Genomic DNA, 21,843 nt, shown 5'->3' with positions numbered 1-21,843 from the left:
CCTTCCCCTCACATGCACTCACAAACACAAAATGCATGTGATTCTACTGAAGGGCCTTTAGTTCGGTTGGGTGCTGCTCCACAAAAGCTGGGCCTATGTGACTCTCCCTGGGCCAGGCTGCAGCTACCTTCGGTCTCAAGCTCTCCAGCAGCCCCTTTTGGAAGAAGAGCCTATTGGGGGCCCTGCCGAATGTGGAGCTCCTCCTCTGACTCTGGAGCTTAGCTTGCACTTTGAATAGGGCACTACTGGAGTCTCAGTTTGTCTCCCCTACTGATGCACTCCTCAGTGCTTCCTATGTTCCAGGCAATATGCTGAAAACCAGCATTTTTAAACTAGTTTTTGTTCACGCCATCATGGTCTGCTCTAGGTACCATAATGGCTGGGTTGCACATAAGAAGCAGCCAAAAACAAACTAAGCCCGCTGAGGTTTCAGCTAGGGAGCCCTCCTGCTCTGTTGGGAGCAATCCTGGCAGGGCTGTGAAGTGGGGGAAGAGGAAACAAGGCCTTTTTGAGAATCTGGGCAAAAGAAAAGCCCCTCCCTCCACCCAGATGAGAAGTTCTACCCAGAAGCCTCACCTACTTTAGTCAGCCAAGGAAATCTCAGGACAGGGGAGCTATAAAGCTGTAATAATAATAAAAACTTGTTCCTCCAGTGTGTGCTTACTAGGAAGAATGTATCAACATGCTAAACCCAGGTTCGGAAAATAAATCACTACTAATGAATTCCCACAATGTCCAAACTGTAGTTGCATTCACAGAACAGAGTATTATCCTAAGCCAATGGCTCAGAGCCCTCTCTGTGGGCTGTCACCCCAGTCCTAGGCCTTCAGCTGGGTTTTATAAAACCTTTTCGCTGCCATGTGCAAAAAAAAAAAGGTTCAATCAGTCAATTTCAACTTCTTGTGGGGGGGGGGGGAGAGATCTTGCAAAGTTGGAATTGACTGATTGAACTTTTTAGTCCCACCCAGTCTGCCGTTACCACTGCAGCCATGCCCACCCAATTGGCCACACCCACCCAGCACTCGGACAATGCATAAGTGGGTTTTGGGTTGCAGTTTGGGCTCTCAGTCTCTAAAAGGTTCGCCATCAATGTCCTAAGCAAACACATAGCTTAGCATAGTGTGAGAATGGGTCTGCTCAGTGCCTTAGTTTGTTGACTCAAATGTGCATAAAGACAGGGGGGGGCTTGTTATGCAGTATTGGAACTGCCATCCTGCTAAATGACCAATTGCTTTTGCTTTGCATGTACACTGAGAGGTTCTGCACCGGAGACAAATTCCTTGTGTGTCTGATCACACTTGGCCAGATAAAGTATTCTAATTCTCCCCCATTAAGACCATAGAACAATGTCAATGTGCACAATAGTCCAGTTATTATATAGGTAGTATGAATTTCATATTAAGTCAGTGCCTTTATTAGGCCAACTAGGGTTTTACAAATGGTGCTCATATTTCAAAATCCTCTTCACCAAACAAGATCCTTTCAAAGCAGGATAAACAAAGGGAAGAAATCCCCCTGAATTCCAAGACTAACCTGCCACAGACATGGACCCAAAGCCAACCTCATTTCCTCTGCTGCACCTTTTACTGCCTAATGAAAAGGAAATTCAAAAACTTGCATGTTTTGTAAGCTCCACCTGGTCCCAAAAGAAGAGGGGGCATCAATGTTTATTCTCTCTGAATAAAGGTTAATTTGTTTGCCTTAAGCCAGGAGGAAAAAGAAAGAAGATCTCAAAAATATCCCAGACTCCTTTGTTTGAAGAAGAGACTTGGAGTCTTATCTCCATGTTTTCCTGATCAAGACCTTCCCTGAAACAGGAGGAAATTCCTCTGGAGTAGATATAGCCCCCCCAACTTGAATGACTTTTAGGCATAGAAAGCAGAGCAGAAGGGGAGGGGGGAGAGAGCAGAGAATATACATTGACTATTATCCAATTATAAATAACATTAAGAGTCTTATCAGTCTTATCAAGTTTAATTTAGATTTCTGTGGGTACAAGAAACCTGGAAATGAAAGCACATGCTACTAGCGGTAATCAAATTGCCAGTTGATTTCTCAAGCCAAACGATATGGGAAAAAGACAAAGAGAGACAGACAGAAATAAAACCTAGAAAAAGAGTCTGGATTATGAAAGATGTCCAGGTAAGTGGAACAACTTTTGTTGTTACTATTATAAAAAAAAATCACACAGATTCATTTCCAAAATTCACCGTAAACAGAAAAATCACCGACATAACATTACTCTCATGAAATTTTAATCTAACCTAAAGGGCTCACACCTCTGCATTAAGACATAGGCACTTGACATTCTTCAGCTAATACTGCATCTTTCCCTGTTTTTTTTAAAGCTACTTCAAATCTTCAGAAATCTAAGCCTGACCAAAAAAGAAAAATGTAAACTTAATTTGCCCTCTCCAAATCTCCCTTTTAGAATTAATTTTTGGTACTTTATACCCTCTCTTTATTCCCCCAGAATTCAAGCCAAAATAACTACCCACCACCACCTATTAAAATATATCACTAAGTCCTTAGTGGAAAGTAAGGGCCCCCTTCCTATATGAGCTGTTTTATCAGCCCCATTTACCGTAGCAAACCTCTGAGTAAGCATGCATGGATTTGCTTTGTCAGCTTCATTTACTTTAATGGGCCTTATTTTTGAGTAAGGATGCTTAGGATTCTGCTATGAAATATTTGCCTTCTTTTCCTCCTCTAGGAAACAAAAGGATAGGACACAGTCCAAGTTAAAATCCACAGTGCTTAAATCTCTCTTTGAAATTGGTGGATTCTAAGTGCTTAACTTGGCTTGGTGATGCTCCCTGTCCTTTTAAACAAAATGCAACAACCTGTCATTCCAACTCAGGAAAGATTAAGTCAATGGAAAAGAATGCAATGGAGGGATGACACCAAGGATTGCCCCACAAATGCATCAGAAGGGTGGATGTTCTCTCTTTGTTTGGCTACCCATAAGATGGTTTAGCAAGAGAGGTGTTACATAAAGAGAAATGGAAACTGGATGATTTAGAAGCGGATTTTTAAAAGTCATTTTAAAAACCACCAGGAACATTCTGAAAAAAAAAACAAAAACAAAACGGGGGATGTAGGGAGGGGGAGAAAAAATGTATGACACAGTTCCCTTATTTACAAGCCCCACCTTGCGTGGGGGGACGAACTCATGAGCCCAGGTCCACCAAGCTGGAAGTAAGAGGGCCTAGGAGGGATTCCTGCAGCTGGTGCTGGTGTGGCTGGAGGCTGTGGGCTGGCTGTGAGGCAGTTAAGCCAGTCAAGGAATAGCTGGAGTTCCTGGCATGGGTCAGGTTGCCCTGGAGCAGGAGAATGGAGTTCTGATCCGGACTTTGGGGGGGCGAAAACTCCTCTTCGGAACTGGAGATGAGTGGCTTGGCCCCATCCAGAGGAGACAGCTGGTTCTGTTTGTTGGTAGATGCATTGTTGTTTTCAGTGTTTTCTCTGGGAAGGGAGGTGAGAAAGGAGAAATTAGTTATAGGCCAAACTGGTTACATAATGGAGTGAAGGGGGTGGGGGTGGAATAGTAATTCTAGAAAAGCCTTTCCCAATCTCAAACTCTCCAGAAAGATGGGTGCTACACACACATCCCAGAATTCCTGGCAGATTCCCAACACACCTGGAGGGTTGGTTAGGGAAGGCTGGCCTAAATGCAAAATCCACTAATTTGAATGTAATTATCAGATCCCTGCAAAATTTCAGTCCTCGGGAAATAAACTTGGATGGAACTTTACATTTTTAAAAACTTTCCTTCCTCAAAAATATATTTTATACATAGAAATCCCACCAACTTTAGATAACATTAGGCATCACAGTACATTTTTATTTCCTCCAAGACACTTCTCTCCCCCCCCTCTCCCCCACCCCGGTTTACTACTACTACTACTACTACTACTACTACTACTACTACTAATAATAATAATAATAATAATAATAATAATAATAATAATATTGGAAGGGATCTTGGAGATCATCTAGTCCAACCCCCTGCTCAGGCAGGAAACCCTATACCATTTCAGACAAATATACCATTTTCGAGAAATGACTTGCAAAGAAAGATTACATAGAATTCTTGCTGTACATATAACAGAATAACAGAGTTGGAAGGGACCTTGGAGGTCTTCTAGTCCAACACCCTGCTCAAGCAGAAAAGCTTTCAGAGGAATGGTTGTCCAGTCTCTTCTTAAGAACCTCCGGTGTTGGAGCACCCCCAACTTCTGGAGGCAAGTCGTTCCACTGATTAATGGTTCTGACTGTCAGGAATTGAGCAGTTTCTTTTGTGATTCACTCCAAATAAAGTTATAATTGTGTTCCGTGAGATTTGCTGCCACATAAGAACACTGCATGAGTGCGTTTAGAAAGTTAATGGGAGCCTGCTGTACACTTTTTGAAAATGTCCCTAAAATCCCAGGTTTCTCTTTAATTCTTCTATTGGTAAATGAATCTACTTGAAATTGGAGACTCTTAATAATATATCATTTAATTAATTCAATTAATATTAATTAGTGTTTAATTAATATGATTACATCAATTGTTTCATTATCTTAGGGTGGGGAAGAGGAAATGGCTTCAATCTGCAAGATGAAAATATAAAACTTGAACAACCAAGCCAAACGTGCTAAAGCCTGGAGCCACTTGCTGAAATCCTAAAAGCAGCTGTCTTGGAGGGGAGCCCTATTGAGGGAACAGGAATTGCTTCAAAATTATTTGAATTAAAAACAGGATAACGGAAGGAAAAGAAAAAAAAGGGAGGCAAAGAAAATGTTTTTGAAATACGGAAATTTATGAAATCAATCTAGGAAATAATCACCTTTCAAAAACACAAAACTGAAAATCCACCTAAGCTTTCAGCCTCAGGTCCTTCCAGGGCATAGTGCCTAGAAAGAAGTCCTGCTAATATCTGATTTCCAGATAATTGATTACAGAGTTAAAACCCCTGTGAGACATAACTTCCAAATTCTTCCATTATAAAGACTTTTATGATGGTGTAACTATGTATTGCCTTCTGTTATATAATAATATTAAACAACTTACAAAAATATCATTTTTTTTAAAAAAGTGCCATTAACTTTTTTTTTAAAAATCGAATGCTAGGAAAGAATGTTTAGAGTCATGCCTGCCATTATATTTTGAGCCTCTTAAAGTTTTCATGAGAGAAAAAAAATCCCTCTTCAAACTTAAGAAGTTCTGCTTCCAAGGAAAGCATCTCAGAAGGGCAACAGGGAACTTTTCTTCCTCCCAAAGTCTCAGTCAGGGTTGGAAAACTCTCCCTCTTTTTTTTTTTCTTTTGCAAGCCTCACTGCCTGAACTAACTGGATTCGGGCATCTGAATGAGCTTAGATACGAGATCTAATTATGCCTTCCGATGCCACAACAACTCATTTTAACACGCATCTTGGCTGGAGAAGGAAGTACTTGGGAAGTTGTTCTAGGCGCCCTCCAAACTTCGGGGGGGGGGGGGTGTCGTGGGTCTGGAAAACTTGGTCTTTCAACTTTAGGAAAGTTAATTGCTGGGGGGGGGAGGGAAGTCGCCCTTTATTATCCAGGTCACAAAAGACCTTCTGGGTTTATACCATATATAGCTCAAGAGCGTTTAGCTGGAAGGGAGTCCCATTGCCTTCTGCAGGTTATTCCCAAATCCCACGGGGAGAGACCCCCCCCTAACTTCCCGACAGATGTGTATTATCTCCACGACTTTTGAACCCAGGTGAAGATGCAGATGTGCCGCGGGAGCGTATTTGGAAATGTGGCCGAGCCGCCCAGCTGCGGGGAGCCGGTGATCACAGGAGCTTCTTGGGCGATGGGGGGGGGAGGGGAAGCTGGCCGGTTGCTCCTTTTGAAACCGGTAACCTCGTGGTCTTCCCTTCCCAGCTTGGGCCCTTGAAGACCGGCTGCCAAACTCTGTACCTGGGGAGCTGCGCGTCCGATGAAACCGAGCTCCCCAAAGACTCGAGCTATTGAAAAGGCAGTGAACGAATCGCAGAGACGTCACCAGAAGCTCTGAATTCTTCTCCCTTTGGGGGCACATTCCGCACGGCGCATCTTCCCCGTCGGCCAATGTCATCCTTGCAGGTGTGAGTTATTTTAAGAAAGAAGCGCAGAAGTTGAAGGCTAGGCTCGGCTTCCCAAGGCAATACAATCTGCACCTTGGATGGAGGCCGGACGGCCGAAGGTCCCGCTCCCCCCGCCTCCATTCATCCCTAGGCTGCGCTGCCATTTTTTGAGCCGCAACGATTCCAATATATCCCCAAGACGGATCCGAAGCTTGCGAAGTGGTGCTTTGAGAGGGCGCTGCCTGTCAAAGCGCGACAGCCTTAAGGCGCTTTGAGTGGGGAGGCTGGATCGTGCCCAGGGCTCCAGCCGGAACTCGGAAGCTGCTCGCAGAAAAAGAAGAGCAAACAAACAAACAAAACAAACTTTCCCGGGTCTTCTGCAGAGAAAATGACTTTTTTTCTCCCTTCAGTTCTTCACCAATGTAGCTGCTTGTTCAGATGGCTGCACTGTCCGCAGCCCGAATGAGGCTGGCATTAGCAACGAGCTGCTTCGCCTTTAGATGTTAAATTGTCCAGAGCACAGCAAAGCTGCAGTCTCTATAGAGCTGAGAGCCCAGGAGAAATGCAACCAATTTTAATCATATGGGATTTTTTTTTAAAAAAAGTAAACCAATATTAAGGCCAAAGTTATCTCAAATAACGCCTTTATCCAGTTTCTAAGAGTGGGGGCGGTTCCGAAAAGCTAACACTGTCATGGCAGTTTATCTAGATTTAAAATAGACTTGGAACTTGACAGCACCTCTGAAGATGCTGTCAGATGGTGGAATCTTTTGTTTCTAACGATTCCATTTCCTACCTCTCCCCTTCATATGAGCAGAGCAACGTGTGGGATGAGTGCGTGCACCAAAAGCGGTGCGAAAACATTTTTATCGACGAGTAAAATGGACGTTCTTAGTGGAAAGTAGCCCATCTTTGCAAACATTGGAAAGCTGGAGCACTAGACTCGCTGTTTTTACCCCGAAATTAAGGCCGACTCCGGTTGAGTCTGCTGCCCCTGAAACAGCTACAATTTACGTGTAAAAATGTTTTTGGGCATAGCCCGACCATGCCCTGCGGACATTTTTCACTGAAGGATCTCGGGCCCAATACGCGACATTGTGTGTTTTTTTGCTCAAGAACCTGGCCTCTACTTGCTCTACGTGCCCAAGACTTTCCAACTGTATCCGAACTATATCATCGACGGTCTGAATTCCTTCTACTGATGAGTAGTATGCGCCGTCGGAAGGAAGAGGGCTCTCCAACGATTCCGAAATAAGGCGCGTGGCGTCACCTCTGAAGCCAACCGCGTAGCTCCGCGTCCCCTCGGGAAATCGCCTTGTGGAGTCCGCGTCGCCCTTGTAGAGAAAGCCAGGGGAAGAGGGAGCTACTTTCCAGAGGCCATCCGCAAGGAGAAGGACGCCAGACCGTTTTCCCCCAAGTGATCCAGTCCGCAGAGATTCGGAGATAAAAGGATCGAAAGAGCCACGGCTGGCGAGGCAACCCAAGGTCCCTTCCTGTCTTCCGGGCTGTAGTCCGCCACCCTTACCGCTGCCACCATTGCCGCTGATTCTGGTGGTCTAGCGCCAGATGCCCTGGTTCTGGGTTTTCCTTTCCAGGCTGCACTTGGCAATTTTAGCAACGGAAACCTCCAACGGAACGAGTTGAACAGTCCTGCCAGCCCTGCATCTTGGGGGCAGAGCCCAACTCTAGCCCCCTGAGCCTCCCTTCCCCCGCCCCCGCCCTTGTAATTGTCCCTGCAGCAATTGGCGCTGTGGCCTTCTTCGACCTGGCCTCGGTCAGATGTGCAGGGACTACAATCTCCAAAATTCCCAGGTGGGGCTTCCTGGCAACTCGGGGAGCAGTAGCCCCAACACATCTGGAGGACATCAAGTTGATGAAGGTTGTTGGGGGGGGTACCCCTCTACTACCCACCACCCATCTACCCACCTCTCCATACACACACATACACACACTTGTTCCTCCCTCCCTGGGCCTGTCATATTGAACAAAACTGAGGGCCCGGCCTCAGAGGGGAAAGATTTGGAAATAGAAGTCTCTGGATTTCGCCTTGAGATATTGGAACAAATCTTGGGTGGGGAAGGTCTGGGACCCATCAGTGCGACTGACACCCTAATCCTAAACACATGTAAACCATCTTAAAGTTAAGCACTTCCATTTAACTGGGGGGTGGTTCTGGCTGGGTCTGACGGAAGAGAGAAAGAGAGTCGGCTTCCCGCTTACTCTTCCCAACCGGCTTCTTTTTTCTGGGCACCCTAAATGGCGACCACCGTCCCCTCTCTTGCCTTCCAGGTGACAGGCATCTGAGGAGCCTCTGGCCCTGAAGGAGGTCAGCTGAATTCCTCCGAGTTCCAGGAGTGACGCAAAAGCAGGCTTAGGAGTGCAGGCTGGAAGTATCCCCAGAAAAGCTTCTGGGCCTTTTCTGGAGATGACCTCCCCAATCTAACCTTTAGCTGCCTTAAAAAGCCAGAAACACAAAGCAGCCCCTTCAAATCTTATGGCCTCCTCAGAAGGCTGCAGTGCAGAGTAGGAAGTGAATATTTTAAAACCACAAAATCTAAACTGGACATACAATTGAGATAGCTCCATCTTTTCTTTTTGCTGCTGATGATGATATCAACCACATCATCACTACTACCATCACCATCAGGGAAATGTTAGCTTGCACACTGGTTTTTACCTTTGGCTTTCAAACCATGCTGTACTGGAGCATAATAAGCCAGGCTGGAGACTGTGCTTCTAGTAGAAACACCCAGGGCTATTTGAGGATGTTATTTCTAGCTGCCAAGGGAAGATTGCCACTCAAGACCAGAAGGCAAGCAGGCAGTATATCTCTCCCCCCCCCCCCAGAATATGTGGAGTTGGGAAGCAATGGGCAGCATCCAGGGGCAGGTGGCAAGAACCAAAAAATTAGGAAAGAGAATGGGAAGGAATCACTAGTGATTCCTAGTGGGGGTTGCGGGATGTGAAGACTATGGGGGCTACAAAGACACGAAGTGGTGGTCTTTGAGGGACTGCTTTGCTTGGCTGGATCCTCCCAGAAGAAGCCTAACAACACACTTCTGTTTGCACTGTACGTTGGAATAATACCTGGGGGAGGGGAGAAGCACTAAGGAACATTAAGAAAAAGTTAGGGTTCTATCATGAGATGGTGTAAAGAAAATGTGTGTGGGAGGGGGTGTCTCATTCCTCCTCCTCATCCCCCCCCCATGGAAAACTGAGAGCTCATTCCTGAATCCATCAATTCCAGCGCATTTCAAAAGGCATTGTAACACTTCGCTTTAGGATCCCCTTGCAAGGCAGAGATGGTTGCGGTGGAGAGACAACGCAAATACAATTAACTGACACCTCTCTAGTGCTTCTCCCTATTTAGAAACAAAGGCTGGACGCGTTCTGTTCAGCCTGGATGTCCCCTACTTATTGGATTATGATTCCCATCATTCCCGGCCAGCTGAGGGTTTTGGAAGCTACAGTTCCACACATCTGGAGAGCACCAGATGGAGCTCTAGCGGTTCCATCCGATTAAAGCTCAGGGCCCGCTGGTTTTTAAGGCACGAGGGTTAACTACGCAACTAATCTGCCTCCTTACAGGCACAGCTATTAAACTAAAGTGCTGTTGGGTTTATCGGACACTTGCGCCTAAGTAAATAACGTGCAGGATCGTGGCCTAATCCCTTGGAAGTTAGTGGTGCAAGGAGGGGCGGTGAAATCGTTGCTTAGCAAACCAGCCAAGGGAAAGAACACAGAAACTTTAGCGAAGGCTCGCCCTTCCAACTGGCGTGGCCCAACGCTCTGACCAAGGTTAACCGGAGCAGGCCCTGCTCAATTCGCCCAGTTGCTTAGCTTTACGCAACGCGCGGGGCCCCCCAGATGAGCGCAAGGGTTGGATTCATACACCCCAAAAGCCTCAAGCGAGCCAAATATGCTTCAGCCCTACGGCGGTGAGACGCCACGCCAGTCCAGATCGTCGGCACCTCCCATTATTTTGTTCCTGTTCCACGTTCAAGTGACAGGGTAATTCTTGCCCCCATATCTATCTCGGCCGAGGAGCGTAAGATTCCTCGCGGGAAGGAAGTCCCCGGGGGAGATCGGCGGAACCTGCCCCAAAGCCCCTTTCCCCGAGAGCGCTGCTGCTCTGGGGGCCGCCGAGATCTTTGTCCCCAGAAGAGTCCGAAGCACAAGCAGAACCCACCTCTCTTTCGCCTCTGCCGCTCGGTCGCGCTGCCTCCGGTTTTTAAACCAGTTGCTAACCTGGGTGGTGGTGAGGCCCGTGGCTTCGGCCAACTCCCTCTTCTCCCGGGGCGACGGGTAAGGGTTGTGCGCGTACCACTCCCGCAGGACGCCCCGGGACTTCTCCTTGAAGCAGTAGCTGGTCTCCTCACCGTCCCAGATGGTCCTGGGCAGGGGGAATTTCCGCCGCACGCGGTATTTCCCGACGGCACCCAGCGGCCGACCCCGCAGCTTCTCGGCCTCCACGTAGTGCGCCTTGAGCCAGAGCTGCTGGAGTTTGGGGTGGTTGTGCGGAGAGAACTGGTGGCTCTCCAGGATCTTGTAGAGCTCGCGGAAGTTCCCCCGGTGAAAGGCCACCACCGCCTTGGCTTTGAGGACGCTCTCGTTCTTGTGCAAGTGGTCGCAGGCGGGCAGCGACCAGAGGAACCTGCCCAGCCGCTCCAGGTTGCCGCCCTGCTGCAAGACCTCGCAGACGCACGCCACTTGCTCCTGCGTGAAGCCGAAGGAGGGCAGCATCGACATGGCTCCGGGTCCGAGCTGCTGGTGCTGCTGCGCCGCCGCCGCCGCCACCCCTCAGCCCAACTGCCGCGGGCTTAGCTGGCCGAAGGAAGCCGGGGGGGGGGGAGAGGGTTTTCCCGAAGAAGAGCCGGAGGAAAGTGGCGGCGCCGTCCCCGGCTGCTTCCCCGGGCCGGCAGAAGCGGGAGCCGCGTCCGAGCGCCCCGAAAGAACGGGCGGGGATCCCCCAACCAGGCAGCCGGGACCCAGGAGAGGGAGCCTTGCCCCGCGCAGAAGAGGGCGGCGGCGAGGAAATGGATGCTCTCGGCGAGTTCCTGCTGCCGGGGAAAGTTTTGCTGGGGTCCTCCCGCAGCCAGGCTTAAAGCCGCCTCGGTGTCCGGGCTCTTCTGATTGGACGCTTCCAGCGCCTATCGGAGCGCGCGCCCAGTCCAAGCGGCGGCAGCGGGAGCCAGAGAGCGAGCGGGCGAGCGGGCGCGGAGGCGGCCGCCCCGAGGCAGTCTCGGCTCAGCCTGGCGCTGAAGGGACTTTGCGGCGGAGCTGGGCTCGCTCGGCGCTCTAAGGCGCGGGCGCTCTGGTTGGAGCCGAGCGACTGACTGCCGGGGAAAAGGGAAGCGAGCAGCTCGAGGTTTCTCTCTCTCTCTCTCTCTCTCTCTCGCTCTCTCTCTCTCTCTCTCTCTCTCTCTCTCCTCTCCTCTCCTCTCCTCTCCTCTCCTCTCTCTCTCCCTCCATCTGCCCCCAGAAGGGAGACACGTCAGGACCTTGCAAGATGAGCCGGTTCTCAAGTGTCAGCTAAGGGGAACGAAATTCTGTGCAAATCAATTATTGCCGACTTTAAAAGAAGAAGAAGCCAACACCCACCGCCAGCCAGCCAGCTCACCAACCCCCTCTCTCCCCCCTCCTTTCCTCGGTCCATCACTTCGCTGGCTACCCATCCATCTAACCCTCCAGCCAACCAACTGGCCTCCTTCTCCTTTTCAAGATTCACTCGTTCCCGGTGAGCTCATATTTAATTACCTTAATGTTGTGAATGAATAAATGATGCCCCAGATGAATAGCTTATGGTATGCGCTAAATAATTAAAAGAGCCTCATAACTTTGCCTTCAGAGGATTGGAGGTGGAGATTTTCCTAATCATAAAATTAATAATCATCAGAATAAAAAGGACTGATGGATTGAAACCTTTGATTCCAACCTTAAAAGGTAAGTCCTGTGGCTAGCACCAAGCCAAGGGGAGTGGAGCATTGCTCCCAGAGTTCTTTGGATGCAAACAAGGAATCAAGGTGCTGGTTGCTCTGGCAATACCGTCTGGAAACACAAGCAGAGCTAATGTCCTTGAGGTGTTCTCCAGCAGGGACTGTTTGGATTTAGTTGACTTTTCTTCCCATAATTCCCAGCTGGTAGGTGTCTGGGGAATGGAAGGTTGCTCAGGCCATGGTGCTACCCGCCTTCTCATAGCCAGACCCCGATTTGTTCCCTGGGCCTGGGAAGAAGCCTTATCATCAGATGCTTTGGGGGGAATGCCCCCTTAATGAAGTTGTGGCTTTCCCAGGTTTATCTGGCAAAGTGAATCCATAGAAGTTGGAGGATTGGCCTCCTCTGAATAATATACACACTTTGGACTTCCATGTCAAAGCAATGTTAATGGGCAGAGCAAGAAGGAGAATTTTAAAAAGAATCCAGACCCAGATCACCAACTGGCTCCACTACCACATTTGGTTTTAACTTACCCTGTTGTGTGAACGCAGACTTGGGTTTATTAACTATGGCTAGATGGTGTAGTTGTGATATGCTCAAGCTGGAATGATTAGCCAGACATTGTTTGTGATATCAGCTTCACTAGGTAAATCAGACCAGGAAAGCTAAAATTATTTTATTGAGATTGGCTGTAATAACAGAATCTGGTTGTATTGTATCTGTCTCCTCCTCCTCCTTATAATTCAGTGAATCAGAAGCTGCTTCCAAACATTATCTTATTGTTCTGGACTTCAAAAATGTTTCAGCCTCTTTGCCCCTAGGTGATGGTTCTTGCATATTTCCATTAAGGTCATTTCCCCTCACTCTCTACAGCAGGGGTTCTCAACCTTGGCAACTTTAAGACTTGTGGACTTCAATTCCCAGAATTCCTCAGCCAGCTGCTGGCTGAGGAATTCTGGGAATTGAAGTCCACAAGTCTTAAAGTTGCCAAGGTTGAGAACCCCCTGCTCTGCAGGCAGATGAAGAGGATGAAATTAGGAATCAATATTATGCACACTCCTAGTGAAAAGGTGGCAGAAAAAAAGAAAGTTTTGAGTGTAGCTCAACTCTACCACACAGCTGTGATTGTTTTTTAAACCCCCCCCCCATATAGGGAAATATTTTTCCACTGGCCCAATGGCTTTTTTTCCTCCAAGATTTTCTTTTTTACTTCATAGTCAAGCCAGATTTATCCAATAACCTGCCATCCAATTGCTGTGCTTGTGTGTTCTTGGATTCAACCAAAATCTGCTAGTGATGCTACCTATCTGGGTAAACTAACACATAACATGTAAAAGCAATATAAAAAGCCTGTGGTGTAACTCTATATTCACTGGAACCAACTCTTATTGAACTCAGTAGACTTTTCTTCTGAGCAGACATAGCTAGAGCTGAACTTTAATGAAGCTTCTGCTTCTGCTCTGAGTGGCACTAAGGGGATTAAACAATTCTGAATTATAATTCTTCCTTTTCCCTGCATTTCCACTTAGTACTGTGGTTCTCCCAGCTCTTCTTTTAGAGGACTGGTTTAAGAAGCAATTATAGGCTGGAGGAAGATAACCTGCCTGGAAGAGTAACAATTAAAGCCCATCCAAATAAAGTTAATCTGTGTCAGGAGAACCAGCGATAAGAACAATGGGGGTGAGATAAGTGAAAAAGTGCCAGCAAACCAATGCCTTTCTAGTTCTTAGAAAGAATTGTTTAAATTCACTGCAGAATGTAAAGCAAAGCTGATGGCCAGAGGGAATCAGTTGCAGCAAAGTCAAACAAATGTGGTACTTAGTTTTGAAATTGGCACCCTTAAGGAGATTGGGGGGGGGAGTTGTGGATCCTTTGTAGTGGGACCCAAGCAAGCATATCCGGAAAATAGAACCACTAATGTGTTTCAGACTCCCCCACCCCCAGATTCATGTCTTTTTAGCTAGAAATTTCCCAGGGGCATTTATTTCCAGCTACAATGTTTGAGCATTTTTATATTTTGTATATGACATCCTTCAGTTCTCCCCTGTTCTATGAATGTGGGTAAATGTGCTCTGTCCAACCATTTTCCTTCACAGTGGCAGAAATGTTTGGGGTTGCAGTCTTTGGCTTCAGGCCCAGAGCTACAGCTACAGCTTACTTGTTTGGGAAACTGGATTAGAGGTTTAGATTTATTCTTAATTTATGGATCTGGCTGGTGTGCATCTCCCATGTTACCATGAAAGGCCATGAGTACCTTTTGGCTTCTCATCTAGAAAATATGGGAGAGGATTGACTCAATATGTCACATTTGCTCAGGATTAATTTTGCTATCATTTTCTCATTGCTGCACACAAAATCATAAACCAAGCACACTTAGCTGCATTTTTAACCTTGAGTTAAAGGTGTTCAGCTAGTTTGTGGTTCTGGGTGGGGTGGGGACAAACCAATTGGCAAAGAAGAGCTGGGAGTGATGACTGCTTAGGTCCTACTTTGCTCAGAAATATTTGGAAAGCATCATGCATATTATCTTCTTTCCTAAAAGACTCTGGATTCTCCCCCTACAGCTTTGCTCAAGAAAAAAGAACAATACAAAGTCATAGGTTTACTTTGGAGCCAGCCCCACTATTTCAAAGAAAGCTGACTCCCTGAATAGTTAAAACATTCCCTTGAAGTCCAGCTCCTGGGAACTTCATTGAGGGATCTATGTGGTTTGCTTGGCAACAGTATCAAAATGGGTTAATGTTGTCCTTTTTTCTGGGATCTTTCCTTTTCCTTCCTTTCTGCTCCCCACCCCCCCAGTCTAACCTACTTGAGATTTCTAACTGGTGTCCCATTCATTTAGTATTTGGAGATCAGCCAGACTTGGCTAAGCATAAGAATGTAGCTTGTTAATTCAATCATATGTGGAAGAAAACTTTCTTGGATGAAGTGGGGCTTCCTTCTAAGTAAATGGTTGTAAGCCTCCCATGTGACTTCTTGTGAGATTGTCAGCCATATAAATATGGTTGATTAATTATGTTGTAAAAATAAAGTTTAAACCCTGTTTGGGCCACTTGCCTTAATAACCCCTCTCCCCATTCACCACACACATACACACATACACAAACTGCATAATTCCGAACAAAATGTTTATTGGCCTTTTGTGTCTCCATTTAATTTTTATAGTTCTAAATTAGTCTTCCCCAAACTGCCCATGGGACTCAGAACCCAGCATACTTGGAAGGGATCTAATAAGGGAAGCCTATGCAGTAATACAGATGTGGTACTGTATACTGTTCCAATTTAGCAGTGCACTGAAGTTGGAGACCACATTCCCATTACACAAATCTGTGAATCAGCTTGCTTTAACAACCAGGCACCATAAAGAGGACGGTGTTTTTCTTCACAGCAGCCTAGTGGGAGCCAGTTTGGTGTAATGATGAGATCCCAAGCAGCTACAGAAGGTCACTGGGTGACTTTGAGCCAGACTTCTCTCTCTCAGCATAAGGATGAGTTATTGTGGGGATAAAAGGAAGGGAGAATTTCATGTAATCTAAAGCATCTTGAGATCCAGAGGAATAATAATAGATTTTTCTCCCCCCCCCACCAATCTTTCAACAGTATGACATGGTGTCTGTCATCACTGGGCACACAGTACCCAAAAGGGACCCTTCCAGAACCTATTGCCATGAAAATAAGAATAACCATAAGAATAATAATAAGAAGAAATCAGTGGTTGTACCAATAATAATAGGTGTCTTTGGAGCAATACCTATGGAAATTTTGAACTGATTAGACAGGAATATCCTGACTTTGTAAAAAAAACCAAAAAAAAAAAAACCACCACCCTACTAGAAACTGCCTCTATACTCAGACGTTCTTACAGGTCCTTGGTTAGGATTTGAACTGTTAAGTTTTTTTAACCAGTCCCAGACTGTGAATCAAATTGAAGGTTAATAATAATAATAATAATAATAATAATAATAATAATAATAATAATAATAATAATAATAATAATAATAACTACTACTACTACTACTACTATTATTATTATTATTATTATTATTATTATTATTATTATTATTATTATTATTATTATTTCAGAAGCAAACATTGGGGCTCCCTCTGCCAGGCTGTTCAGACAACGTGCCTGAACCCGACCTTCCACACAGAGTGGGGGGACACAGGTTTCTCAGCTAACAAAGCTTGGCTGGTTGGAAGGACGGTGGGCGTCGGGTCCAGCTCGTCTGTCGATAGGGTGGCCTAACCAATCGGGACTGGAAGAATTCCTCTCTCGGCCGGCCCCTGACCGGGTGTCTGGTAATTTTCCCCAGCCCGTTTTATTTTGGTCCCGATGATGTTCGAGGGACTCTGTCCCAGCCGTGTGCCAGAAAGAATGTCTCCGCTTGGACGGGATGCTTATTGACAAGGCAGCTGCGAGGGGACCGGAACGGGAGTCTTTAAAGTCCTTCCCCCCCCCCAACACTTGCACCAGGAGCCCCCCATCCCACCCCTAAATCTTCGAACAATCGCGCAGCACTTTTTTTCTCTCCCAGCCGCAGGGGAAAAAGCTCCGGCGCCCAACGCGCCCAGCTTCCCCCTGAAACAGGGGCCGCTGCTGTCGCCGCCGCCTTTGCTGAAGGGAGCTTTACGGCTTTCTGTTCAGGACTCGAGGGGAGAAAGGTCTGACGCGTTCTACCCGCGGGACTGGCGGGCCAGCGGAAAGGCAGAGCGAGGCGAAATTGGTTGCAAACGCTCTCCCGCATGACCGCCCTTCGGTCTCCCTCCCGTCCGCTTCCCCAGACGCTTCTTGGCGCGCCGCGCCGGGTCTCTTTCCCAAAGACGCGCTCGAAGGGCTGCCTAACCTGGACCTCAAAATCGCGCGGCCCCGAACGGGAGCTCCGCATCAGCTTCCCCGAGAATTCGGGTCGCAGGCTGGCCCCGCCGCCCAAGCGCCCTTCTGGGAAACGGAGGAAGGTCTCGGTGGACTCCAGTCGCGATTTTAGGGCAGAACTCTCTCGTTACGAATATCCAGCGCCGTTTCTCAGAGCAACCGGCGCGCAAGCGGTCGGTCCGCAGCGAAGGGTTCCGTTTGGGGTTTTGTTTTGTTTTCTTCTTTCGGGAAAGGCGACTCCAATGGGTTCCCTGTGAAACGCCAGAGAAGGGTGGGGGATATAGGCAAAGGTTTGGCTCCGTTCGCTACACCGCCAGGGGTCTCTACCTCGCTTTAATTAAAACCAATATTTTGTCTTCTTCCCATCCGTGGGCGTCGGGGCTGTATTTATAAGCTTCCAAGGAGATTGGATCGCTGTTGTTTGCCTAGTACCCTGCAAATCGATTGGTGGGGGGGATGTGCACACACACACACACACACACACACACACACACACACACACACTCTATACATACACAGACCGTCATCTTGCTGGGGATGATGGGTTTTATAGTCAAACCGAGGTGGGTAGCACAAGGTTGGGAGAGAATTTAAAGTCTCCTTCCTTACTGAAATAATTTTTAAAAAATCAGTCACAAATCTTACCTTATTTTATGGTTCAGCAGACGAGCAAAACAGCGATCAGGCTTCTTACTCTTCTTGCAGCTGGCAGTTAATCTCGCTTATCCAGAAGTTCTTCTAATTTAATTTCGATCTGTTTTCAGGGATAACCATGCCTCGGACTGAGCATTTCCAAACCAATTCTGGCCATATTTCTTAAAAAAAGATGAGATCCAGCATTGCACTAAGACTTAATTTAGTTCTTTGGGCTTAGTCTAAATTCAGCCACTGTTGCTTGTAAACCACGGTTTACTGCTGGGTTGCACAACTGGAGTCCCAATTTCCCATTTGTGGGCATGATCTATAGAAACTTTCCAAAAAATTAATGTAAGAAAAAAAGAAGGAAATGATAAATGTATCCGAAGTATTCATATTTACTGCATTTAATCAATCTAATGCAAAATTAATTCAATTATATCAAATGCATTTTATTTTTTTTCCTAGCTCATTTTGAAATGTGGCAGGCACTCCAGATGGACCTGCAAAAGCAATCTCTCTTATACTTGTGCATTGAGGTGTGAAGTTCATAAATTGTGGTTTAATTCAGTAAGACCTGAATTTGAAAACCTGTAAGCTCAGCCTTGAGTTTTGTGCTGAAGTAGCCCACCACGTGTCAAATAGTCTGGACTACAACCCCCACAATCCCTGGCCAGGCTGACCCGCAGTAAGGAGAGGTATGATCTAAAGCAGTGGTCCTCAACCTTGGCAACTTTAAGACTTGTGGACTTCAATTCCCAGAATTCCTCAGCCAAAAAAAGCTGCCTGAGGAATTCTGGGAATTGAAGTCCACAAGTCTTAAAGTTGCCAAGGTTGAGGACCCCTGATCTAAAGTTCTAAACAATCTGGTATGAAGCCGAAGTTTATGTGGCATTCTCTTCTAAGTTAGCGAACCCAGAGGACAGCCGGAGTGGCTACGATACAAAATGGATGAAAATGCCTCAAGCCCAATAAAATAACTCCCACATTATCCTTTATTCACATATAAAGCCGACCTCCCACCACTGCCCGTGGCTTCCTACATAAACATCTTCGCCTAAAATTAAGCCTAATTAAAATGCCCTTAAATTCTCTGCGTTTATTCAGGAGTGGCCCTAAATTCCAGAGGATCTTCTCTCGAGATAAGTACCGATTGCAGTTTTCACGGGGTAGGTGGTGGCTACTGCCCGGCTGGAAAGTTTAAACAATACCCTATAAAAGCCGAACCCTGTTACTGAAGGGCATTACTTGGCAACGGTGTGGATGAGGGAAATCCGCTGCACTTCATCGTTACAACCGAGCTAATTACACATCTTGGTTAATTTTAAAGTAATTTTGACTGCAATTCTCCTCAGCTTCTCTTTGGTTGAGGGAAGTTTCTGCATCGAAGCCGTTTTATATTTCCACCTTCAACCGTCGCCTTTGGCTAACCGGGAATGCTGGGAAATGTAGTCTGCGCATATCTGGAGACCAATGGATTGAGAAAAGCCCTTCCCAAGAAATGAATGCGTCTTCCCCTACTTAACTCAGCCTGAGGCTGCAACTTGAAGCAACCCAGGGCCGCCTGCTCCGAAATTCCCCCCCAAGAGACCTTGCAGCAGTGTGCTTTGCCAGAGGCTGCAGTCCCAGACAAGTTGACCCTAGAGCAGGGATAGGCAACCTTGGCTCTTTTATGACTCGTGGACTTCAACTCCCAGAATTCCACGAGTCATAAAAGAGCCAAGGTTGCCTATCCCTGAGACAGGTCCGCTTAAACCCAACGCCACCTCCATCCTATACCCGATACCCTCCGGCCTCCTGGACTCCGGTTGGATTTACATCTGGACAAATGGGTGATTAGTGGGCATTTCAAACACCGGGCAGAGTTGGCAGGCTTCTTAGCACTTCTCAAATTGATTTGCCCGTAGAATGAACGGGGGGTGGGGGAGGGAGGAGACACCCTGTCTCAAGTCCTCCACCACCACCTCCCCACGGAGGCTCCATAAGTGTCTCAGCCCAACTTTCCCCACCGTGTTGGCGTTATGGGGGGAAATAGAAGAAAGGAAAAACTGTGGACATCGCCTTGAGCTCCTGAACACAAGGCGGTATAAACATCTAAACCCAATAAATAGAAAGCTCAAATCCCTAGCTTGTGGTGTGTGTGTGTGTCTGTCTGTCTGTCTGTAATCTTTGAGCTAGACCCACTTTCCTGTCCCGTTTCTTTAAAATTAAAAATGCAGGCCCGAGGTGGGGCTCACGGAAGAAGAAAAGAAAAGCTCCAGACGGGACTGCCCTCCCTTCTCTTCGTTTATTAATTAAAAATGAAGGGATTTGCAGAATGCGGCCAGCGAACTGCAGCAAGTAACTCAAAACTCCAGCGATTTCCGACCCTGGAGAAGAAGAGGAAATACAAAACCGGGCCATTAGCAAATGAGTTTTGTGTTGTGCTTCGTTCCCATCCACTTGCTGTTCTGAAAAATAGATCACATTTCGTTATCTTTAGTGGGAATCTGAAACGTGATACCGGATCTCACCCGCCCTGGCTGCTAAGCGCGGGGAAACGAGAGGGAGCGAGGGCCAGTTGCTTGGTTGATTTCTAAACAATAAAGGGCTTGTATTTTGTTCTTTTTTCTCCTCCTCCTCCTCCTCCTCCAAAATTAAAACGCCAGAAAGAAAAAGCGAGAGATTGCCGGGCTTTTCCCATCTTGTTTAGTGCCATCCTTTAAAAGCATTTCCGCCCAAAGCGACTGGAAAAAATAATTAAAAAAAAAAAAAAACCGAACGAGGCTTTCAATGGACTGGTTGGGCAGCCGTAGCCGTCCAGACACCTGTAAAAACAAAGCGGGTATTATTGAAAGAGGAGGAGGAGGAGAAGGAGGAGGAAAAAATAAAGTTGTAAAGTTTATTCAACTCAGAAGGAAAGTGCCACTGGCGCGCACAACCCTTCCAGAAGGGAGTATGTTTTCCCTTCCAAATGAATGTGTGAAAGATTCCTGGGTGCGCTGTCTTCACCCTACCTTCTCTCTCTCTTTCTCTCTCTCCCATTCACACATCAGAGAAAACATTAAATAAGAGACCAAGTGAGCATATCTGTTTCTGATCTCACCAATATCTGTGGGATGTAGTGTCTCCTTCCTTTGTCTAAGCAGGGCTGCTATTTGAGGCATAATAAACCTGTTATAAGTCCCATGGAAACCAATGAGACTTACATTCTGAATTAAGGCAGATTAAAGATCCTCAGTGATTGACTGGGGATGATGGGATCTGTACAACAGCACAAATGAACATCTCATTGAGGAAGCTGAATTAAAATGGTCTCAGGATGCCCATCTTGCAGATTCACTCATTCTGCATAATCTTCCCTTCCCACCAAAAGTTTCAACCCAAATCCTTGGATTACATGGATATCAATTGCTGAGAGAATAGAAAGCACACTAAGGCATGTAAAAGGATATTCCACAGAAATCTAAGTAGGAACAAACCAGGACCCAAGAAAATCAGTGAAAGATATGTCTTGAAGCTGGGTGGGACTGGGCTGCAAGAAGTCCATGTGATTGTGAGTAGGGTAAACTGTGACCTTTCCAATCTGTGATCATGGTGGCAATCAGAGCCATTGTGGAATTTCTCCTATAAGATTTTGCATATTCAAGGCACTTTGCACATACTACGCCTATCACACAAGATTTCTCTATTGCAGCTGAGAGAGTTAAAATTGGCTGAGAAAAATATAGTAACACCATGGCAGATGTGTAGTTTGAACTTGAGATAAAAACAGGCATCTGTTATTTCAGGGACACCAAAATGATGTACAGGTGGTCCTCAACTTATAACAGTTTGTTTAGTGACTGAAAAAAAGTGACTTAGCACCATATTTCATATTTACATTGCAGAATTCCTATGATCACATAAACAAAATTCACATGCTTGGTGTTCTGAGGTCATGTGATCCCCTTTTGCGACCTTCTGACAAGCAAAGTCAATGGGGGAAGCCAGATTCACTTAACATCTGTATTACTAAAATCACTTAAAAAAAGTTTTGCTTAGCAATAGAAATTTTGGGCTCAATTGTGATCGTACTTGAGGACTATCTGTAATGTTAATTGTGAAATCACATGCTAGGCAGAGTTTGCATCACAGCACCATAATTCATGTTTATCACCTGCCTCCCTTTTCCTCCACTGTGGATGCCTGGAGACTTCCCACTTTCCCAGTCTCTCTTGGCTACCACACCAATGTGCTACTGGATCACTACTCTTAATAACCCTTAAGAAGAGTACAACTCCTAAACCAATTCAATTGGAGCATTAATAGAGGTAATTAATTTTTAAAACAGGGTGCACTCTA

General features: G+C 46.4%; 1 protein-coding gene across 2 annotated transcripts; it reads right to left on the bottom strand.

The window, feature by feature from the left end:
* Positions 1 to 1,958: 1,958 nt before the first annotated feature.
* Positions 1,959 to 11,917, bottom strand: SIX1 (SIX homeobox 1). 2 transcript variants are annotated; one of them, XM_039319521.1, is made up of 2 exons: positions 10,264 to 11,834; positions 1,959 to 3,465 (listed from the first exon to the last, which is right to left on the bottom strand). In XM_039319521.1, exons 1-2 carry the CDS (start codon positions 10,821 to 10,823, stop codon positions 3,171 to 3,173), a joined length of 855 nt encoding a protein of 284 aa, XP_039175455.1. In that variant the 5' UTR covers positions 10,824 to 11,834; the 3' UTR covers positions 1,959 to 3,170. The 2 variants fall into 2 exon arrangements, with proteins under 2 accessions (XP_039175455.1, XP_039175456.1); XM_039319522.1 differs by having other exon boundaries at positions 3,318 to 3,465; positions 10,323 to 11,917.
* Positions 11,918 to 21,843: the final 9,926 nt, after the last annotated feature.

The sequence above is a fragment of the Crotalus tigris genome, unplaced genomic scaffold (assembly GCF_016545835.1).
Source record: "Crotalus tigris isolate CLP2741 ecotype Arizona unplaced genomic scaffold, ASM1654583v1 scf7180000023598.3388751, whole genome shotgun sequence".
Lineage (NCBI taxonomy): Eukaryota > Metazoa > Chordata > Lepidosauria > Squamata > Viperidae > Crotalus > Crotalus tigris.
The sequence above is the reverse complement of the archived record's forward strand: the minus strand, read 5'-3'. Positions and strand labels throughout refer to the sequence as shown.